The 23,474-nt window shown below is 36.9% G+C and overlaps 1 protein-coding gene across 1 annotated transcript in view; it reads left to right on the top strand.

The window, feature by feature from the left end:
* TLL1 (tolloid like 1) overlaps window positions 1–23,474 on the top strand; it is a 155,930-nt gene that overhangs the window by 72,795 nt on the left and 59,661 nt on the right. Inside the window, 4 exon segments of the mRNA XM_042467856.1 lie at window positions 9,595–9,705; window positions 16,857–16,937; window positions 18,881–19,033; window positions 19,833–19,950. Coding sequence (XP_042323790.1) covers window positions 9,595–9,705; window positions 16,857–16,937; window positions 18,881–19,033; window positions 19,833–19,950 — 463 coding nt within the window.

Below are 23,474 nucleotides of genomic sequence, written 5' to 3'. Positions count from 1 at the left end.
TAGGGGTTATATCATGCATGGTCACCTACAGAATCCTCGCCTGTATTGATAGTTAAATTGGAAATTTTAATAGTTAAACATGGTTCTCCCCTTCTTATACTGTAGTTGTGACATTTTAAAATATAACAATTGTTTGGAAAGCTTTGTTGGTCTGTTCAGCATCCAAACTAACATCAGTGAAATATTTAAACAATACTGTACATATAGAGCTGTCCTTGGTAGCTAGTTATTGACTGTAGATTACTGTGTTGCTTTTTGAGATTAATAACCTTATTCTGCATCGGGATTTTAGAATATCATGGATTTCTTATCAGCACTCAATCAAGAACTGAACAAATTAATTTGCTTTCTTAGAAGAGGAAGCTTATTGATAATGTTTTTTTAAAACTCTTTCCAGTCATAGAAGCAGTAGTAAAAGCACATCAAACTGTACAAAGTACTATCAATTACAGATATTACTCAGATATTACAGTCTCAGGCTAAAACCTGAGCAGGGGTTTGTCATGGAAAGTAGCTGCATAAAGTCTCACTTTCTTTTTTTCATGCAGTATGTAGAAAACTAAAATAAATGAAGTTGCACCTGTGTACTGTATTACGCATTTCTTCACCCATACGTAGTGGCTACTGATTGCAGGAATGGGAAGCTCACAAAGCGATGATACCACACAACACATGTTGTTCAACTATTAGACATTACCAGGAAAGAGAGAGGGGGGAAAACAGAACATGGTATTCCAAATGTTTACTTTTTATTTATGTGTTCTTTAAAGTATTTTAGTTGATACTCCAAGATAGAGAATATAATCCCTCCCACATTATTTTTTCACATGCCACTATCATCTGAGCTTGATGTGTTGTGTCAGCTTCCTCTGTGCTACAGAGCAAAATAGCTGGTACCTTAACTCTGGTTTACAAGTTGTCAGAATGAACTTAAATCTTTTATGTGTCATAACTTTATTTGTTGTTGCTGTTGTTGTTGTTGTTGTTGTTAACTACCTTCAAGTCATCTTCAACCCATGTTGACCTCATTAATGGGAGACCTCCAAGTTACCCTATCTTCAGCAGTCTTGCTTAGATACTGAGGAGTCACAGTGATGTCTTTTTTGACTGGGGCTGTCCATTTAGAGTGTGGTCTTCCTCTCTTCCTACTGCCCTCCACACTACCAAGCATTATTGTTTTTTCTGGTGAGCTCTGTCTTCTCATCATATGGGCAAAATACAACAATCTCAGTTTAGTCATCCTGGCTTCTAAGGAGAGTTCTGGCTTGATTTGCTCTCTCTGTGTGTTTCTCTCTCTCTCTCTCTCTCTGTGTGTGTGTGTGTGTGTGCGCATATGTGCGAGTGTGTGTGTTGTGGGCTTTGAATTCGTTTCCAATTTATGGTGATCCTAAGTTGAACCTATCATGGGGGATTCCCGGCAGGATTTGTTCAGAGGATGTTTGCCATTGCCTTCCCCTGAAGCTTTCAGAATGTGACTTGCCCAAGGTCAACCAGTGTGGTCTCCAGACGCACAGTCCAACACTCAAACCACTGTGCCACACTGGCTCTAGGACCTGTTTATCTTTTTAGTAGTTCATGGGACAGAACTCTTCTCTAGCACCACATCTCAAATGAGTTGTTTTCCTTCCTATCCGCTTTCTTCACTGTCCAGCTTTCACACTCATACATAGAGATTGAAAATATGTTGGCCTGTATTATCCAAATTTTAGTATTCAGCGATATATATATCTACATTTCAGGATCTTGTTTAGTTCCTTGATAGTTGCTCTTACAAGTCCTAATCTACTGATTTCATGACTGCAGTCTCCTCTCTGCTTAATGATTGAGCCAAGGTATGAAAAATCTTGAACTATTTCGATGTCCATCATGCACTTTAAATCTATCTAAATCCTCTGTAGTTATTATTTTTGTTTTGTTTTCTTAATGTTCAGCAGTAAATCTGCCTTTGCACTCTCTTCCTTGATTTTTTTCAATAATCATTCCAAATCTTTGGTATTTTCTGTTAGTAGTGTGGTGTCATCTGTGTATCTTAGATCACTGGTTATCCTTCCTCCCAATTTTCACTTACTCCTCCTCCCAAATCTAATCCTGCTTTATGTATGATGTTTTTGGCATACAACAAAAAAAATGTGATAAAATGGAGCCTTGCCTGATTTCTTTGTCAATTGGAAACATTCATTTTCTTCATATTCTGCCCTGGCAGTATCCTCTTGTCCTGATTTCAGGTTATACATCAGTCCAATGAAATGTTGTTGTACCCCCATTTCTTGAAGAGTGACCCATAGCTTTTCAATATCTATGCAATCAAAGTTACTACACATGCTTCAATCAACTTAAAACAATAAATTACAAAGATTTGTAAAAATTAAAAAAATATATATTAAATGGTTTCACAATGTAAAAACAAACAATTTAAAACTGTTTAAAACCACACTGAATAATTAAATATATGCAGCCTGGATAAAGCACTTTGGTACAAAAGTTTAAAGAAAAAGCCAGGTTTTAACTTGGTGCTAAAATGATTCCAAAGTTGGCACCAACTGGGAGCCCAGGAAGAGGAAATTCCACCAGTGGGATGTGACTGCAGAAAAGGACCTCTTCTTTGTCCTCCCACAATGTATATCCCCTAATGATAGGACATGGAAGAGGACCCCATCAATAGAAGTGCTCCCTCAAGAATTGAGGTTCCAAACCATTTAAAGCTTTAAATGTTATTGCCAGCAATCTGAATTCAAAACAGAAATGTACTGACAGTGAGAATTTCTTTTGAAATTCTTTTTTATGTTCCATTATCTAACACATGTTTGCAATATGATCATTAGTGCTTCTTCCTTTTCTGAACCTAGTTTGGAAATCTGACATTTTTCTTTCCATTGTGGAATTTTGAGCATCGTTTTGCCTGCATAGGTAGTTAATGCAGTAGCCTTGTAGTTGCTACATTCCATTTGTTCTCCTTCATGGGGATTGCAATGTATATTTATTGTTTTCAGTCTGTGGCCCATTGTTTTGTTGTCTATATTTGTTGGCAGATTTTAATAAGAGTAAACTCTATTTTTTGTTTTGTTTTTTTACAAAAATTCTTGTTACTCTGTCTTATTACTTCAATATAGTCTCAGGTAATTCCATTCTTTGTAATATCTCTATTTTGTTGTTGTTCTTCTTGTTGTTGTTGGTGTGTGTGTGTGTGTGTGTGAATACATGCATATGTAGAGGAGTTATGAGATAAAATTCAGCCAGGAAAATGGCTCCACTTATGGCCTCATTCCTCTCAATTTTCTTATAGAAACTGAGGAATATTAATTGGAAACTGAGAAATATTCACTCTTGTTTTGGGCATTGCTCCCCTCTTTTGCTGTGTTGGTGAGATGCTTAATGTACATAATGGAAAATCACCCCTTCAGCATAATCACATAATATTTTTGATAGAACTGCTGTCATGTAAACAGAAATCATTCCCCCACTCCTATACAGGAATTAAAAAAAAGAAAAGAAAATAGTAGATGGAGAACATTCTCCAGGCAATTGAATTAGAACATTTTAAATTTAGAGATCTATTTCTTGCTCTGAATATATTAAATAAAATAATAAAAATGACTATGTCATTTCAATAACCCCTCTGAAATATTCAGCAATATACTGTGGAGTTTGGAAAAGGAGATATGGTGCTTGGGTGATTCTGGGAGTAGTGGTCCATCTGAGAGGAGTGGCCTCTGCCTGCATTGATAGCCATCACATGTTAACTGACAGCAGAAGAACATCTTAAGACAAAATGTAGACCTGTGACTCTAACATGTATGACTTTATCACCTTTGCTTGATGAAGAATCCATTGGAGCTATGAAAGCTTGCATGGTGTATTTTGTGCTTTTTTAGTTGCCCCAATAAAAGTATCATTGTCTTGTGGATTTTGGATTTTATTGTATTTTGCTGCATGCCTAACAGAGGTAGCTGGAATATGTTTTGCGGTCTATCTAAGCAATCTTTTTGAAGCCATGAATGGTATATAGCTGGGCTAGCAATAATTATCCAGAGGAGTGGTTACCAACCTCTTATGAGCTTTAGGAGTGCACCATTCAAGAGGGGAGAGACTGTTAATATACATTACACCCCCATCCCCTAGTAATATCTAGAAGAATATGCAGATTCTGGCCATAGAGAAAATGTGTGTCATATGTGTTTTTAAATGATATGAACAGTAAAGTAAATTCTTCTTGTTGGAATAGCTGTAAAGTTCAGAGCAGGTGTATGACACTACATAGTTGGAATGCTGTGTTTTATGTACAATATTAAATTTGTGGAAGATTAAATTTGAATTACTTTCTTTTTAACTATAGAAATGTGGTGGAGGGAAATGAAATACTTTCTTTACATCTCAGTACTCCTGCAGCGTATGCATTCTTGTGCTTTCCCTACAGATTTAAGAAAACAAGCAATTCACTCTCGCTGGGGAGCTGACAAGACTGGGCATGTGCTTGATCTCCTAATTTTAAACTTACTACAATCAAAAATAGTAAAATTGCTATATAATTGTTTCACCTTCCAGTCAGTATTTTCTGATCTCTTACTTTTTTTTTTTACTGTTTTTAACTGTTGCAGAATATTCAGGTTTTTTAAAACTTTCCATCTCAAATTGTGATGGATAATACCCTTGAACTGCAAGTGTTAGCTAAATTAAAAGTATGGTATTTCCATTAGCTAAGTTTTGAAGTCTTAAAATAGAGATTGGATGGGTATTTTTCAGGGGGGCTTTGTGTATTTTTGCATGGCAAGGGTTGGCATAGATGATCTTGTGATCTCTTCCAATTCCTTGATTCTATGATTCTTATTTCTTTACTTCGTCTTCCCTCACATGTAAATGTTACACAGCATGGGGGGCAGAATGGCGCCCTGAGGGACGTCAGATGTCAGCTCTCTCATAGAGGAGCAGCTGTCCCTCAGCATCACCATCTGGAATCTGCCCGAGAGGTAGGAACGTAGCCACTGCAAAGCAGAGCCAGCAATTCCCAACTCTCTCAGGCGTTCCAGAAGGATACCATGGTCTATGGTATTGAAGGCTGCTGAGATGTCCAAGAGCACCAACAGGGCCACACTTCCCCTGTCAATGCACAGACGGAGATCATCGACCAAGGCGACCAGGGCAGTCTCCACTCCGTATCCCGACCTGAAGTCAGTTTGAAATGGATCGAGATAATCGGTGTCATCCAAGACTGCTTGGAGCTGGTTTGCAACCACCCTCTCGACCATCTTACCCAAAAAGGGAAGAAGAGATACTTGTGCTGCTCCAGTACCGGGACCATGGCAACCACATGTGCCCGGTCCTGATCTGGGCTGCTGCTGCGGTTCTGAACCAGGCTGCTCAAAGAGGCAGATTCTATCAGCTGCTTCTTTGCCCAGTTCTTCTAGGTTGGTGTAGCATGAGCACAGCTTCCAGCCACATTCAGAGTGTGTGTCATCTAAATGCCACACCCCCAATGTGGCCCAAAGCTAGTACTTTGGGCCCATGTGTTTCAGGCATTAGGTGAACAGGAAGTATCAAGTATGGTGTTGGGGGAAAGTATGGGATAAAAACTAGCTAGTTATTCATTAATTATTTGAAAATTGGTATTGTTAACAGATGGTAACTGTTTACATATATATGAAAATTCTTGGATCAGAAAAACATTTGGCTGTGAAAATTCATTAAAACCTTTTTTAAAAGTCACTCATAATCCAAATATTGTAGAAATTATAGATTAAGCATTCTGGATTATTTCTGAACAAGGGTCTTGGCTTGCAGATTGATGTCCGTTGATACGGTAAACCTGCTGACTTCTTTAATTTAGGAAAGGGAAAGATTTTTTGCTATTTGCTTAGCTGCAATCGATTTGATTGAACATGTGGATCTGCATATGTGATTGGACTGCAGCTTCCATTGACTCTCATGATTGGGCATGCCAGCTAGGCTTGATTTGAGTTGCAGTCCAATAACGTGTGAAGGTTCACATCACTGGATCACAGAAATGACAAATACATAGACACATTCTTAACACATCAGTTTTCTCTGGATTCAATGAAAGTCTTCTGGACTAGAAGGAACATACGGTACTTAAACTATTACTGTGTTAGGTTTGCTCATCTTGAGTTTCTTCCTTACCTTAATGTGCTACCTCAAAGTAGTTTCTTTCACACTTTGTTCATGTGTGGAGGTTGTGCCACAACTAAAACTCAATTAAAGCACACTTATTTTCATGTTTATTTGGAACTAAGCTTCAACATGTTTGATAGAACTTACAGATACATAAAATTTATTGGAGTGAAGCTTTTACTGATATGCCTTTAGTAAACATCTCTTCTGCTGACAGATTGATATGGTCTAACAAGGCAGAGCTGCTCCATGTTTAAACAGTACAGTATGTTTAAAACACTTGTCCAAAAGATTTTATCTATCGTGAAAATATATTGTGGAATATAATGTATTAGCCTCACACACTGTAAGAACAAAACATTACAAAGTTGATTAGAAAGACAGGACAAGATTTTCTTAATTGATGTAATATGTGTGTGCATTTTAATGAGCAACAAAATTGTAAAATAATAAGCAGAGAAGAAATATACTGAAGGTTTGGATTCAATTTCTAGGTGAGAAAAAATAAGAAAGTGTTGGCGAAGGAAAAGCCAACTACCAGCACAGTCTGGGGACAAGTCTATCTAGATACAACCAAAACATTATCATAGCAGAGTTTAAAAAACAAAAATACCCAGCAATTGGTATTGGCAATGTACTGACCACATTTCATACTCAAAATAAACACAGACATAGCTGATTCATCCAAAGTTCTGGGGGCTTTATCTTCATTTGGCATGTGTACAGTATAATACAATATATATACACACTCCTCTCCGTCACCTTACAATCAATTATTCCGACGTCTTCTCCAAACAACTCTCCAACTCTCCAGACTAACCCAACTAGCCTACATGCAACCAGTCTCTCGGTCCACTTATATAGGAGGGTGATTCTGAGTCATCCCACAATGCCACATAGCATGATATAACCTTGCTGTAACTTTGCCTCATGCCATGTGCTTCTTATTCAGCAGTCTATGGCTCTCCCATGGAATATATGTCATTCCATAGCATCTTTCATTAAAAATATTTTTCTGTTGTTAAAGACCCAATTACTCCATCAGAAAGTGTCATGGTCACTCTCACACAATAAATGTCACAAAAGTAGGTTTGTCCACTCAAAAATAAATAAATGGCTGGCCTTGCAGTGTAGCCACTCACAAAACACCCATTCGTAGGCAAACTGATGAGGCTAAAAGAAAGCTATCTTGACCAACAAAATAAGTACAGGGCAGAGGTGAAGCCTGAGTTACAAAATACAAAGGATCTCTTTTAGATCCAAGCTTTTCTGCTCTAACGCCTGTTTACAAACTGCAAACTGATGAAACGAGGGGCCAATTTACAGTACACAGTTATAACACCTTTGCATGAGTTATGTGTCTTCAAGCCATTTTCAGCTTTTGGCAACCCTATTTCAGTATCTTTTTGGCAAGATTTTATAGTACTGTTATTCCAGTTTAATTTCCATGGTTTCATGAAATTCTGGAGTTTGTAATTTGGTGAGGCACTGGAGCACTCTGGTTGAGAATTCTAAATGCTCTTCCCTAAACTGAAAATCCCAGGATTCCACTAGATGGCAGTTAAAGTAGAATAGTAGTACTATAACTGTCATGGCCTTTGGCTAGTACAATAAACATTAATTTGACTCTATAACTTGACATACTCTGGTTTTAGAAGTACCTTCCTCCCCAGTCTGTATTGACAGTGATGATGCTGGGTTGAAGATTCTTGGAGATTTCATCCATCTCCAAACTCTGGATGAATTTTAGAGGAAAGTGACTTGGCCAAGAAATTAAGTACATGGCAGAAGTGGAGTCTGAGCTCCAAATGCCATACCATATGTCAAACTATATGTGACCCACCCAACATATGTATTTTAAATAAAATCTTTTGACAGTCAAGAGGGCCAGGAATATTGGGGAATATTATGAGGAGTGTATGTAGTGGCTGGATAGCTTCAGATGTTCATGAAGGAAACAAATTATCTGGAGCCAGTTCAATATGATCTTGGGCCAGGGTACAGTACCAAGACAGGCTAGGTACGCTGACTGCCTACTTTGGGAAAAATACATGGGGAGTGCTACCTTGATCCTGGATCACCCAGCGACTATTGATACCATTGATCATGATATCTTACTGGACTGGCTCTGGCAGATTGAGTTTTTACAGTGGTATGCAGGGGCTTCTACTCAGCCTCACAGCCATTGTGCTGTGAGTGCCACAGCGTTCAGTCTTGTGACTCTCTGTGTTCAACATTTAGAGAAGGTCACTGGAAAAGGTTATTAGTAGTCTTGGAGTTGCAGTACCATCACTATGTTGATGACGCTCACATCTATTTCACCTTGTCATCACAGTTGGCTGGGGCCATGGAGGTGCTGAAGCATTGCTGGAGCAATCCTGTTATTGGCTAGATGGGAGTGAATAAACTGAGGCTGAATCCTGGTAAAACAGAGGCTCTATTGATTGGTGATTCAAAAATCCAAGAATTGTGTAGGTTACTTGCCCTGCCATGCCCCTGAAGGAGCAGATGAGTACTCTGGGAGTACTCCTAGATCCATTGCTGTCACTTGAAGCCCAGATAGACTCGGTGGCATGGAGTGTTTGGGGTTAGCTTTGACTGGTCTACCAGATACAGCTGTTCCTGGACATAAGAACTTAGCTATATAAGTCCATGCACTGGTGACATCCCGATTATACTATTGCAATGTATCCTAGATGGAGCTGCTCTTGAAAACGTCTTGGGAACTTCAGCTAGTGCAAAATGCAGCAGCTGGACTGCTCACTGAAATTCCATTCAGATATAACATCTGTTCTAAAGAAATGTCAGTACATTTCTGTTTTGAATTCAGAGTGCTGGCAATAACATTTAAAGCTTTAAATGGTTTGGAACCTCAGTTCTTGAGGGAGCACTTCTATTGATGGGGTCCTCTTCCATGTCCTATCATTAGGGGATATACATTGTGGGAGGACAAAGAAGAGGTCCTTTTCTGCAGTCACATCCCACTGGTGGAATTTCTTCCCCCTGGGCTCCCAGTTGGTGCCAACTTTGGAATCATTTTAGCACCAAGTTAAAACCTGGCTTTTTCTTTAAACTTTTGGACCAAAGTGCTTTTATCCAGGCTGCATATATTTTATTATTCAGTGTGGTTTTAAACAGTTTTAAATTGTTTGTTTTTACATTGTGAAACCATTTAATATTTTTTTTAATTTTTACAAATCTTTGTAATATATTGTTTTGAGTTGATTTTACTATAAGCTGTTCTGATATCTTCAGATAAAGGATGGGATAAAAAGTTTTTTTTATAAATGAAATAAATAAATAAATATGTCTGTGGCTATGTTTGTGCCTATGTTCGTGCCCCATGTTGGGGACCTGAGAGCCAAAATATTTTCAGTTCGATGTTTAATTACAGCTATAGATAAAAATAAGTAGTTTGTGTGATTCTATTCTTTAATATGTTTAAATTAAGCTCTCTTTTTGTATTTAAAGCTGTCTTTTGGGGAGATATTGCCTTAGATGATGAAGACTTAAAAATCTTTCAGATTGACCGGACAATTGATCTCACACAGCATTCAAATGAGAGAGAGAGACATAACACGGGTAAGCTGCTAAAGATTTTGATTGTTTTACACAGAGAGAAAAATAAACGGTGTTAATGTTCTGAATTTAACTTTTGCAACATACTTGCTTTCTTACAAACTGAAATCTTTTTTTAAAATAATGTTGTTAATATGAGCTGTTACAAGAAATAGACATACAGACCGTGATGTATTTGTGCCTTGATTTTCAGTTGCTTACAGTAGGGCCTAGGCTGGTTTACAATAACTTTTTTTAAAGCACATAATCTAACACCAGCAAAGAACAATGGGATAGGGATAATTTGAGAGGCCACCATCCAGAAATCATCCGAGCTCAAAGATTTGTAAAAATAAAAGAGATTAAAATAACGAACACATGACACTGAAACACCATAAATGGCCACAAACTAAGAGTTTGGATGCCACTCTGGAAAATCTTCTTCATTCATGAGAATGAATGACCAGTGACCTGAGTATGTGGTCAGGTTAATGAAGAAAGAAATGATATTTTAATCATCTTGATCTTAAGGAATGTATGGTTTAAAGGAAATGAATGTGACTTTGAATAGAGCTTAGAAATGGATCAGAAGCCAATGAAATTGAGTAACAAGTGTCTAATTCAAACAGTGCAGGAAAATTTATTGGTAGTTAGGGCCACACTTGCCAGCTGTGCCCCTTTGTTCATGTGTGTGCTGGCCTTTTCCCTCTAACATTTTGACCTTCAACACAAAGGTGTGAAGAAGAATTCTGTGCACATGTAGTTAACTGTAATTAAGAGGCCCATGCAGAATGCAGAATTGGATTAGAATCTCCCTTCAGAATTTTGCATTAAATGCAAGCCATCAGGTGACAGAAATGAGGAGGTGGAGCAGAGCTGACACATGTGTTCCTGGCCCATGTACTTTTTGTGTTCATGTGCATTCCGTCTAAAATACTGAATAGAGCTAATAAAATTGCTTTTGCAAAGTAATGTGTTCAGATAGCTCTTGCTCCCATAAATGCTGGATATAAACTGGTACACCTTCATGTTGGTTGAATTATTATGGTTAACTGGAACCAGTGCTCTTTAGGTGTCCATAGGGATATGTATTTATGTAGATAATGGCATGCTGGTGATTTCAGCAGTCATGATGGTACACTTTCCAGTCTGTGTCATGAGAATTGCAGCATCAGAAAAGTATTGGCAAAGTGAGAATCTTACCCTGCCTTTAAGGAGCAGGAGAAATAACATTGCAACTTACTGGGTTTTCCATGGGAAGAAATTCTGGGAATGGCTTGTTAATACATGGCAGCAGCTGTGTAAATAGCTGGCCTACATTAGCATGTCTAGGAAGTACACTGCAATGATGGGGAACATCCTTATTAGTAAGTGTTAACTGTACCAGAGACAAACTGATCTCTGTAAGACTCCAGATCTAGGCAGAAAAGGTCACAAGCAGCTCAGATGAAATTAATATCCTCATTCCACTTCCCAGTGCCCTACCAACAAGTTATGCAGAGTGAATATGTAGCAAAAATCAATTTTGTTTCAAGCAAAGCCCATATCTAATAAAGGAAAAGGGGAATATGCTACATTAAGTCTGGCTTCTGTCTACCAGGGTCATCAGACATGTTAGGTAGAGCAGAGGATGCAATAGCTGAATGGGTTGATTGGTGGGGCAGGGAAGTTCTCATCAGACTTCTTCCTGCTTTGCTGAGAGGAATGTTAGAGGCTGTGCCACAGTCTAAAACTGCTGAGTAGCCTCCTTTATCACCATCTTATTTCTGTGAACCCTTGATCATTACAGTAATTAGTTTTGCTTGATGTTCATTCTAGTGCTGCCCAAGGCAGGCATATATGTCTGTGTGTGTGTGTGCGCGCGCATGCACGCACGCACGCGCCACATTGACATGTAATCCTTGCCTTCAACCCAAGGTATTGCAAATAAGCAATACTTAATTATTGATACCATTTAGACACATGGTTTTTGTACATTAGTAGTAATCTGGGACAAAAACTTTTCCAATTTGCAATGCAGAATAAGGACAAGGAAGATTCTTGTCACCTCTATGGTAATTATTCAGTACACCATAGTTAGAAACATGGAAGAAAAGTGACCCTTATTGTGGTTCCTTTCTTCTTTTCTGGTTTGTAATCAAGTGTGACTAAACCAACAAAGAAAGTGGAGGAAGATTATGCGGGGATTGTTTTCTGTTCTAGGCTAATGACTGCAAAAAAGGACCAGTAAAATTTCTTATGTGGTTAATTTACAAGGACATCTTATACAAGAAAGACATGGAAAGCTATGAACTGACACCGATAGAGTCACTAAAACAACTTGACCCAAAAGTACACTGGTTCCTTTATTTACAACTAAAAGAAAGGTTCAAGATAGAAAAAAAACCCACAAGATTTCAAAGATGAAGCAACAGAGTTGGACATTATTTTATTAGAAGACAAAATGCAGAAAACCACAAAATTGCGAAACATTTTGATAAATTTAGAGCAAGAGAAAGAACCAGTAATGGATGTGATGATTAAATGGGCATTGGATCTAGGATATAACATTTCATTGTGATTTCCTGCATGGCAGGGGTTGGACTGGATGGCCCTTGTGGTCTCTTCCAACTCTACGATTCTATGATTCTAAGCAAAAGAAAGAACAAAGAAATTTAAGAAATCCCCAAATCTTCGAGAGAATCATTGGAAGATGGAGCATAGGTGGTACCTAACTCCCAATAAAATAGCAAAAATTTACAATACAGCCTCAGATGCCTGTTGGAATTCTTGGAAATGTCATAATGTTTCAGGATCATTGATTCACACATGGTGGAGATGCCCGAAGTTAAAGTTATATTGGAAAAATATACATAGAGAAATTGAGCAAACGTTGAATATTAAATTCGAATTGAGGCCAGAAATCTACCTGCTAAATATGTTAGGTAAGATTCCTCTACAAATTAGGTGTAAATATGAGCAAGTATTACTCTATTTAATAACTGCTTCCAGAATTAAAATTTCTCCTTCCCTCCCTTCCTACAATGTCAAGAAACTTTGTTTGGCTGGGGGGAAAGGTTACCACTACAAAAAAGCTCCAGACATTATGCTCCACCACTGAATGCCAGGGATGTGTTCCCTACATGGGGAAAGGGATTGTCAGCTACTAGCAGTAGGTGTACACTTAACCTTTTCCTTATGTTGAAAAAAATCACTGGACCCCCTCCCTAAAGTCCAGTTCAATTTTACATAAGTTGAAAACATTGCCATACAATACTAGTAACAGGTTGCTCCCTTTACTTTCAAAGCATTTTTCTTTATATCACACCTTCACTTCCCAATGACTCCATCCCAAGGGAGGTTTGATTACTTCTACCATGCTCTTTTCATCAGCAGGTAAAGACCTTTTTATTTAAACAGACTAAGGTTGGAAGACCTTTTTGTACAGTTCATTATGCAGAGATATTTGTTACATGAGTTAAGTAATTCAAGAATGTACATTTAATTTAATAGAAGAAAAATGTTTGGAACTTGCATAATTAAATCCCCAATTTATTAAAATAAATCCCGTGAACAGGGTATAACCAATTATAAAGCATTATGCAGTGCAAACAAATTTAAATCATTATTGGTGAAAACTAATTTAAAGAAAATATACAAAGCACTTTTCCCTCTCCCTCAGGAAATATTGCCAGAAGATACTCATCTGTTTTCTTTCATTTCTTTTCTTTATTTGAACATAGCATGTAAGTGCTGCCTGAGGCAAAAAGCCAGAAAAAATGTTCAAGATCATGGAGGCTTATGCATGCCATCTTTACTACAACCAGCGAACTTCTTTAGTGCAGGAGTTGACAGTTTTAGCAAGTTTTTAAAATTCCTACAAGAACCTGTTGTGGGTTGCATCCTCTCTAAAATGTGTGTGTTTTTTTTAAAATATCAACCTGAACTTCCAGTAATTTCCAGTTCTTAATTTAAAATAACACATTTTAGAGATATTTTTTCAGTAAAGCAAGGACATGTTCTAATTTTTTCCCCAACAGTGGAGTGATGGTCATAAAGAAGGCTGGAGGGCATGTAGCCCACAGTTGATATCTTCCTCATACTTGTGCCCTATCACAGTACATAATTATAGTATTATAATTCCACTTTATTATGGCAACAGTTAAAGAGAGTGGTATCAGTTTAGAGAGGGGTATTCTCAGTGCTTTAACTGCAGAGTGTGAAATGTCCCATGACAATGTTGTTTGGGAAGCTTCACTTGTTTTGTGATATTTCTGTCCTCAGAATATGACCATAGTAGAGGAGAATAGGGCTTAGAAAATTCCTATCTAAGGACTCATAGGAGGAGGCTTCAAATGGGAAATAATGTTGGAGTCTTGCCCCTTCCACAATGTTTGCATCTGCACTACTACAGAAATAATCCAGTTTGACATCACTTTAAGTATCATGGCTCAATGCTATGGAATTCTGGAATTTGTTGTTTCTTGTGGCACCAGAGCTTTCTGACAAAGAAGGCTAAATGTCTTGCAAAACTACAGTTCCCAGAATTCCATATCATTGAGCCATGGCAGTTAAAGTGGTGTCAAACTGGATTATTTCTTCAGTGCAGATGCAGCCTTTGATTGTCAGATAACCAGGATTAAATGACCTGACCAGGATTTCTTCCAACAACAATTTACTATTCTGAGAGCAGTAGACAAAACATTCATAACACAAATAAATGCATCACCTATTTGTATCTATATATAAACTTGTACCTTAAGACACAGCTGAAATAGCCAGTTCAAAAGTTGGCAATCCTGTCTTTCCCAACCATTTTGCCTGTTCATATGTGCATCTTTGGAGACAGCCATTATATTGTTTGTCTATTTGGATTTTAAAAACATTTTCTGTCTTCGTTGTTAATTAAAGGTAGTAATTACTGGACTGTTTTGAATATATTCCATCATTTTTGTTTATATTTTCTTGAAGTCACCTATTAACTTCTTTGATCTTTTTATAGATCTCAATTGAAAATGGTAATAGCATCCCGCATCTCTCTCTCAACAAACAGTTTTACTTAGCTTTGAACTGTTTTACAGTTTCATTTTGCTGACAATACATAGAGCAAAGCAAATATCTTTTGAATACAAATGATTGACTTGATTAGCATGCATTTTTCTTTTGATTCAAAGACATTTCAAAATCTTATAATTATCTTGTCTTCTTGTACAATACACAGCATCTCTCAGATTAATTTTTCTCATGTCACCCATGGGAAATATGTGCTCACATTTTGCGAATCAATTTTTTTTATTAAAATAGCATCTAAGACAGATATCTTTAGAATCAGAATATTAGTCATTTTAATTGTTGCAATAACTTTTATAATATGTTTTTTAATTAAAAAAATAAAAGCAGTGCATCATATCTGTACATTGATCAAGCTTTAGTGCTGTACTCACCTACTTGAGAGTAAGCCTCACTGAACTCAGTAGACACACTTCTGGTAGACATGTCTAAGATTGCATTGTTATAATGCACTTTTAGAATTACTGACCCATGAATAAGCCAAATTCTAGTCAATAAGACTTACTTTTCAGTGTTTGTGTGTGTGTGTGTGTGTGTGTGTACATATATTCTGTTCTGATTAATTCTTCTATTTCTTTCTCATAAATTTCTGTTTCATAAATTAAATCATAGTCTGAAAAGATTACATTACAGACATTAAATGTTTCTGGTCTATTCAGCGCAGTGATGCTCACAAAATAGCTAATTGGAAAGGAATGTCTTAGAGTATTGCCTCATTCTCTTAAAATCTGAGGAAAAATTCAAGATATGTTTCTCAAGGGTTGCTGCAGCTATGTGACAATGTAATAGAAATAATTAAACAGATTACAGAGCAATTGTGTAAATGTGCTTGCCATATATGGCACTGTGCACTTTGTAATAAGCTTTTTGTACACTGTCATTTAGGAAGCTTGTATGAAGACTGTATGTCCAAAGAATTTGGAGAATTGCAGTAGTGGCCAACCTGTTTTTCATTGTAACTCTTTAAGGCTTTAGTCCCTTGCATCCTTTTTTGGGAGCAAATTTAACATAGTGGGCTTTTCTTTCAGACCTCCTATAATAGGCTGCAGGGGAGGTAGTTTAACAGTAGATCATATTTTTACTAATACCAGGGAATTAAAACATCAGGTATTTTGTGAAGCTAAATGTTCTCCGAATAGTGTGTTAGTGGCTGCACGGTTTATTACACGGAATGTGCTTGCATCAGATCAATTTGAGACATGCTCCTGTCACACAAGAAGTGAGGGAGGCAATGTAAAAATTGCTTACTAACCTAAATCCAATTGTTAGTTCCAAATGGAGTAGACCCATTGATTCAATGAAACTTAATACTCTAAGCTTATGTAAATTCCATTGATTCAGAAGAGAGAAGCTTTTTGCCTAAATATAGAAGGGAGAATACTAGGATAGAAGCCCTATTTGTCCTTGTAATCAGCTTTTGAGATTCCTCAGTCCACCAATTCTTTGACTGATGGTACTGGAGTTACTAAACTATCTGATAAATTATAATCCTTCTGGGATAGTCTCTTACAGAGGTATGCTTATGCTAATAGTATAACTTTAAAGAGCATTCTGGAGACCTTGTAAATTTTACAAAGCACCATGTATTGCTTCAAAATCAGCATTCTTGCATTTATTTATCTTACATTTTAACTGTGCATGTGATGCTTCTGGATGCTTGCACATTAATCAGATTTATAAAACTCTGAAAGAAGAGTGCAGCCTACCATGCATTGTACTAAGATTGTGAATGTCATCAAGAGGATGGGTATCCTTCAGATACTAATCAAATAATATAATTGTTGTGTCAATCAATCAATCAATCAATCAATCAGTTTATTCGGTCATTGACCAATATAAAATAATAAAAACCAATATAATATAATTGTTGTGAATTGTTGGAATACCAAAGTTACACTGGCTGGCATTATAGAATGCATGTTGAAAATACCTGAAAGGACAAATTTGTTTATGTTTTATTTTCAGTGCCTAGAAGGATTTGAATGTTAATTCTCCTAAGAATCATCCAACGTTCAGCAGCACCTAACATTCAGAAAATTCTCTCCTGCCCCTCACCTCATTTTTGTATAAACATGTTTGCTACAAGGATGTGTTCAGGTTCTTACTTAATCTTCTCATTTTAAAAGGTGGCTTTGGAGAGCATGGAGTATCAAAAAAAAGTGATGCCCTCTATCAGCTTATAGACAGGATAAGAAGGTTTGGCTCAGGTATTATACTATTTCAATGTTTTTTAAAATTTAAATCTAACATTTACATTGCAAATAATAAAAATACTGTGACGCCTATTCCTATCCTGATCTGCAGGTGTATTTACACTTCTGTTTGCACAAAAAATGTGTCAGCTTCATTCATTTTAGTAGAGGAACACAGCACATAAGTGCAAAGTAATGTATGCATATTGGATCTTTCTATTGGGTTTAATAGAGAAACTCTTATGGCCTGGGCAATTCATGTGCATGTTGATGCTGCAGAGCCAAGGTCATAGGACAAACTATTGAAAGCAACGAGATTGTTACCTAAGCTTGTTTTGACAGATCTTAATTTTAATTTTAAGCTCTGAAAACTGGATATGAAAGCAAAATAAAATCATTGCAAGTTAACTCTTCTTTATTCAAAATGCTTGAAACCAGAAATGTTTTGCATTATGGGTTGTTTTTTTTTGGACTTTGCAATATTTATATATGTATAATGAGATTTCTTTGAGATGTGAACCAAGTCTAAACATGAAATTCATTTATGTTTTAAATATACCTTATACGCATAGTCTGAAGATAATTGCATAAGTAATAGTGCCACTCTATTCTGCTCTGGTCAAGCCCCATCTGGAATATTGTGTCCAGTTCTGGGCACCGCAATTTAAAAAGGATGTTGAGAAATTGGAGCATGTCCAAAGGAGGGTGATGAAAATGGTGAAGGGCCTGGAAACCATGTCCTATGAGGAAAACTTATGGAGCTGGGGCTGTTTAGCTTGGAGAAGAGAAGGCTAAGAGGTGATATGATAGCCCTGTTTAAATATTTGAAGGGATGTCATATTGAGGAGGAAGCAAGCTTGTTTTCTGCTGCTCCAGAGAACAGGACCCGGAACAGTGGATGCAAGCTACAGCAACAGAGATTCCACCTCAACATTAGGAGGAACTTCCTGACAGTAAGGGCTGTTTGACAGTGGAACAAACTCCCTCGGAGTGTAGTGGAATCTCCTTTTTTGGAGGTCTTTAAACAGAGGCTGGATGGCCATCTGACGGGGATGCTTTGATTGAGATTTCCTGCATGGCAGGGGGTTGGACTGGATGGCCCTTGCGGTCTCTTCCAACTCTGTGATCTATGAAACAAAGTTTGTGTACATTGAAGTATAAGAAAGCAAAGGTGTCACTGTCTCAGACACCCATGTGGACAATTTTGGATTTTGTAGTATTTCAGATTTTGGAATTCTGGATAAGGGATATTCAATCTATATTGCAATTTTATTTGATGCCTATCAAAATATTATTTATTTATTAGCAAATATGATGGTCACAGGTATATTGCTTATAGTGACTGAAATAATTATAGGATACCAATAGGAGCAACAAGCAATTTAAGGAGGAATTGCAGAAGAAAACAGAGGTGTGCTAGGAAAAGGGTTCTTGCTGCAATCCCTTTGCAAATTCCTGGATTCTGATTCTACATTAGAATGGACAAATAGCATCCAGGCCTTGGAAATGAAACTTGTTTGTGTATCCCCATGCATTTCTGACCATGATTTAACTTCCCTGTAGAAATGTGTATGTTGGCATCCCCACTTAAGTATATATTGATTTCAGTGAAAAAAAAAAGATTTAGATAGGTAGCAATATCCAATCATACTACACAAATGCGTTTTATTTGTCACATACTTTTATGCACCATTACCCACTTCATCGGATCTTCTCACATCTTCAGATTAGATTTAATGAAATGGTCCACAAAGGTTTATGCTAAATAAAACTTGTTAAGTGTATACAAGACTCTGTAAGTTTTGCTACATCACAGTAAGATGGTTACTTTTCTGGTTTCAAGACTAAATTTAACATATAGGAAAATAATTGCTTATAACTTTGAAGAAGTTGTTGCTATTAGTGCAGTTTTAAGCATTTTTTTTGTCAGTCACTATCTGTTGTGAATGTCATTTTAGGTTTTGAACAAAGTAATGTAACTAAGGGAAGAGTAGCTCCAACATTCTCAGAGAGCATTGAGAGAAAAAGGATTCCCAGAGCAGCTACATCACGCACAGAAAGAATATGGCCAGGAGGTGTCATTCCATATGTCATAGGAGGAAATTTCACAGGTAAGAGAAACAATGGTCAGGAAGGAACTGGTGCTTCAAATTAGTAGGGAAAAATCCCAATAAATCAGATTTGGAGATCTTCAATAGGATTCTGTTGCCTCCTTTGATTTTTCTCAAACGTCAGCTATGCTCAACATATTTCTTAGTGCTGAATTTTAATATATTTGCATATTCTAGTCCCCAGATAATACAGCTGCCTTTGTCTATTTTATTGCCTTCTCTGTAGATTCTTTGTATTTTTCTAGCCAAGTATATTGCTTTCAGAGAACTACATATAAACTAAATAGTGAATGAAATAAAGAGTCATGCATACCAGAAAACTAACACAACTTTATTGTAATGTCTTGAGATGCTGATCAAAAACTACATATTTAAAGGAATTTTATAGGATCTTTAAGATTAGCTGGGAGAAAAAAGGGTGGAAGCATAACCTTTTGTAAGCCAATTTCATCAAGTTCATGGAGTGGAGCATCTCTGGGGAGCATTTATACCAACACATGTACAGTATGGAGTGTGAGTAGTAATAGATATGCAAAAGATGTAGTGGAAAAGATGTAGCATACATTTGCCTTACGTCATTTGTATGTGACTACATGAGTCAGAAATTAATATACTTTGAAAATGTAGTCTTGGTTTGCAAGATTTATACTGTCTACAAATATTTTTCTTTCATTGCTTACTCCCCCCCCCCAGCATTGGATTGCATATAAAAGGTTCCTGCTTTCATTAGTTCCAAAATAATCGAATTAAGTTGAATACGGTTGGTATGAAAAACATTTTTGCAAATGTTTGATTCCAGGTAGCCAGCGAGCAATGTTCAAGCAAGCAATGAGGCATTGGGAAAAATATACCTGTGTTACATTCATTGAGCGAAGTGATGAGGAAAGTTACATTGTGTTTACATACCGGCCTTGTGGGTAAGTTTGTATACAAATTATTGGTTATAAGTGATTGAAAAAATTGCTTTGAAGACCTAAAGCACACTGCTAGTTAAAGTTGACGTTATTTCAATATGGCATTCATAACAATTATGTGTTTGTTTATTTTATAAAGTATCTGAACATGCTTTCTGTATGAAAGTTGGTCCTGAAAGTCAAAATGTACAGTTTTTTGTGTTTGTTTATTTCATAAACCATCTGAATATGTTTTCTGTATAAAAATTATTGCTGCATGTCATAACATAGAGTAGGGATGGAATGGGTATTAAGCAGTTTCCCAAATGTGGTCAAAATTTGGTATTCCTGACCACTTGGGAAATACAGTCCCTTGGAGAGTGGTGGAGTCTCCCTCCTTGGAAGTCTTTAAACAGAGGCTGGATGGCCATCTGTCAGGTATGCTTTGATTGAGAGTTCCTGCATGGCAGGAGGTTTGGACCTTGTGGTCTCTTCCAACTCTATGATTCTATGATGAGAAGAAACATAGTGTTTAGAAAGTTCTTGCAACTTGTGGGAACTTGTTTTTTTAAAAAATTCTCAGCACAGCAAAGCAGCACAACTTTTTCAACTCTGCGCAGCCTTAAAAGCTGTGGTTGGAATACAGTAACTCTCAAAGACCAATTTGCACATTTATACTAACTAAAACTGCACAATTTTTACAAGTATCTATATGGTTCAGCACTGAAAAGGGGGGAATGGAGTAGAGTATTCCTTGAATGCTAAGCCCTAAAGTAGTGTGCCTTAACTGTGAAAACTACAACTATTTTCTCCTCCACTTTGCTCCAGTTCTCCATTTCTTTCTCATCTGTGCTAATTTCATCTCTGCCAAGGCAGCTCCTGTCCTCCCTACCACTTTCTCAGCTGCCTACCCAGAATTGAAGTAGGCAGGCAGGTCAAGAAAGAAGAGAAGTGCAGACTCAGAACACAGAGTGTTGAGGGAGCAAGTTGTCAAATTAGGAGGCATGAGAAGCAATTGGAGAATCAGAATAGTCAGGCAAATCACAAAGAAGAGGAGCACACACTTGCAGTTCATAATGTTGTGCAAAAAAAAACAAACCAAACCAAAAATAGCCCAGAAAGGGTGATGGGGAGAGCATTCATGCAGCCTTGGCATGAATGAAATGAATTAGCAGGGATGATAAGGAACTGGGGAACTAGAGTAGGCAGACAGGTCAAGAAAGAAGTGCAGTGGAGACTCAGAGTGCAGAGAGTCTGTTGTTTGGGAGTTCTTTAGACTAGATGGAGAAAGGGGACTGATGGTGATTTTTGCTGCACTCTTTGCCATTCTCTCAAGGAAGACTAGAAAGCCTCAAAACTCTAGTATATAGTACACTTTTATTTATTTATTCCTAGTATCAATCCATCCATTGCTGTCACATCTTGTCCATTTTTCTCAAAAAGTTGTGCAAAATAGGACAGTCATGGCTGGAGGCAGAGCTACAACTGTGTGGTTGTTCTTCAGAAAGTTGCACTGTTCTAAGTAAAATTGCTTGAGTTTCTTGAAAATGAGCAGTTTTTAAATATGTGAGTTTTCTATTCTTTACAAGGGGAAAAATATCCCAAATGTTTCAACACTGTGGAAAGGAATACTGATGCCTTTTCCTTAAACTGTGTCAGGAAGTTGAGAAAACTAGAATTTCCATCTCTAATATGGAGCAATAATAAAGAACAATTTTTGCACATTTTAATGTTTGCATGGGTAATTTCTTACTGTCTTAAAAAAACTTTTTGTTGCCATTTTTGACTGAAAAGCAATCTGCAAGCCATCATTAATGTAATGATAAATTATGTTGTTTCATTATGCTTTATATTAGGGCTACAAAGTGTTTTGGTGAAGTCATTGTTTTATGCCAAGTGGTAGGAACTGCAGGGAAATATTTTAATTACTGTTATTTTATAAAGTGTTTTAGGTTGTAGTCTTACACTTTTGGAACTTTAGTCTTATTGGATGCAGTGAACTTATTTTGAAGTAGACATAATGTACATTGGTTGGCATGGTTCAATGATAACATCTTTTACTGTTCAGCTGTCTAAATATATACTAAGCACTTGACCTGCTTCTGATTCCAAACTCCACTAATCAGCTTAAAGCTCTTATTTATGGTTTAACTTTCAGAAGCATGAAGAAATATTATTACCCAAATACTGTTTTTAATGATATGACCAGGGTGCCTGGTTTCCCATCAGGCTGTCAGTTATTGCACTTCACTTGCCATTATTGATCAGCTGGAATGATTAAATGGAATTAGAGATTCATAAATAGTTAGTACCTTTAACTGCTGTCTGGTGCAATAAAGATTAAAGAGATCAAGATCTTGAAGGTCAGCCTTTAGCACAGTTTAGAAAGGAAGCCAGGCATTCCACCTGTAGAGAAATTACTTTGCCTTCATTTAAGCACACCTAGCATATGTATTTGCCAAGGTAATAGAGACAGGTATATTGTTTTGGTTTATCACATTTTGTTTTTCTTTGCATTCCTTACCCTTTGACCTAGTGCTACTGTCCTTGTTGTTCTAGTCTAGTTAATTGGATGAATCAGTTTATATACTTGGCAGGCCATTCAATGTAGGCAGTTCCAGTGACCCTGTTATAACCTATACTGCTGTTGATATTTTAAGATTCAATTGTTAGCAATTGCCAGTTGGTTTTGAAATCTAGCCAGTTGTTAGCTGTGTGAATACCTTAAAATTCACCAAGTATGATTAGCATTGAGAGCCAGCATGATATAGTGGTTTGAACATTAGATTATGACTCTGGAGACCTGGGTTCAGTTTCCCATTCAGCTGTGGAAACCCATTAGGTGATCTTGGGTGAATCACACACTCACAGCACCAGAAACACCTGAGATAGGGTCACCTTAGGTTTGGTCTAAGTAAAAAATGAATGATTAGAATTAAAAATTGCTATAGTCAGATTGTTTATTTTAAAGAATGCTAATTTTTAGTTTCACAGTGATTTAACATTCAGGTGTAATTTTGCATTTTGGGGAGATCACTCTTTGTTCTTTTGAGTGTTGCAAGGTGCTATTTTATCTCCATACTGTTTAATGTCTCTATAAAGTCTTGGAGTTTAGGTCATGGGGGTGTCATGGAATAAATGTGCAGCTAGTTCAAAGTGAGGCAACCCTTCACTTTAGTGCAATGGGATCTGCTTCAATACAGAGATTTAATACAGGTTTAACCAAAGATCATGTGGAACAACAGTATGTTATGTGCCTGCTGGAAGCTCAAAAATATATGGAGCCAGACTAACTTAATAATAATAATTATTATTATTTTGGCAGGGAGTTCTGTGATATATAGGCTATATTTTATTATGTTTTATTTATATTTATTACATTTAATTATGAAGACCCAACTGCCATCACAGAACTATCTAACTTTGAATCAATGTTAACTTGACCAAGAGTGTATCTAAATTGTTATTTGCTGTTGCAATTTGGATTGAAGGGATTAGTTCTGAGCTACATAACTTCCACTCTAAATTCCTAAGAGCTTTACTTCATA

This window comes from Sceloporus undulatus, chromosome 5, assembly GCF_019175285.1.
Source record: "Sceloporus undulatus isolate JIND9_A2432 ecotype Alabama chromosome 5, SceUnd_v1.1, whole genome shotgun sequence".
Taxonomy (NCBI): domain Eukaryota; kingdom Metazoa; phylum Chordata; class Lepidosauria; order Squamata; family Phrynosomatidae; genus Sceloporus; species Sceloporus undulatus.
The sequence above is the reverse complement of the archived record's forward strand: the minus strand, read 5'-3'. Positions and strand labels throughout refer to the sequence as shown.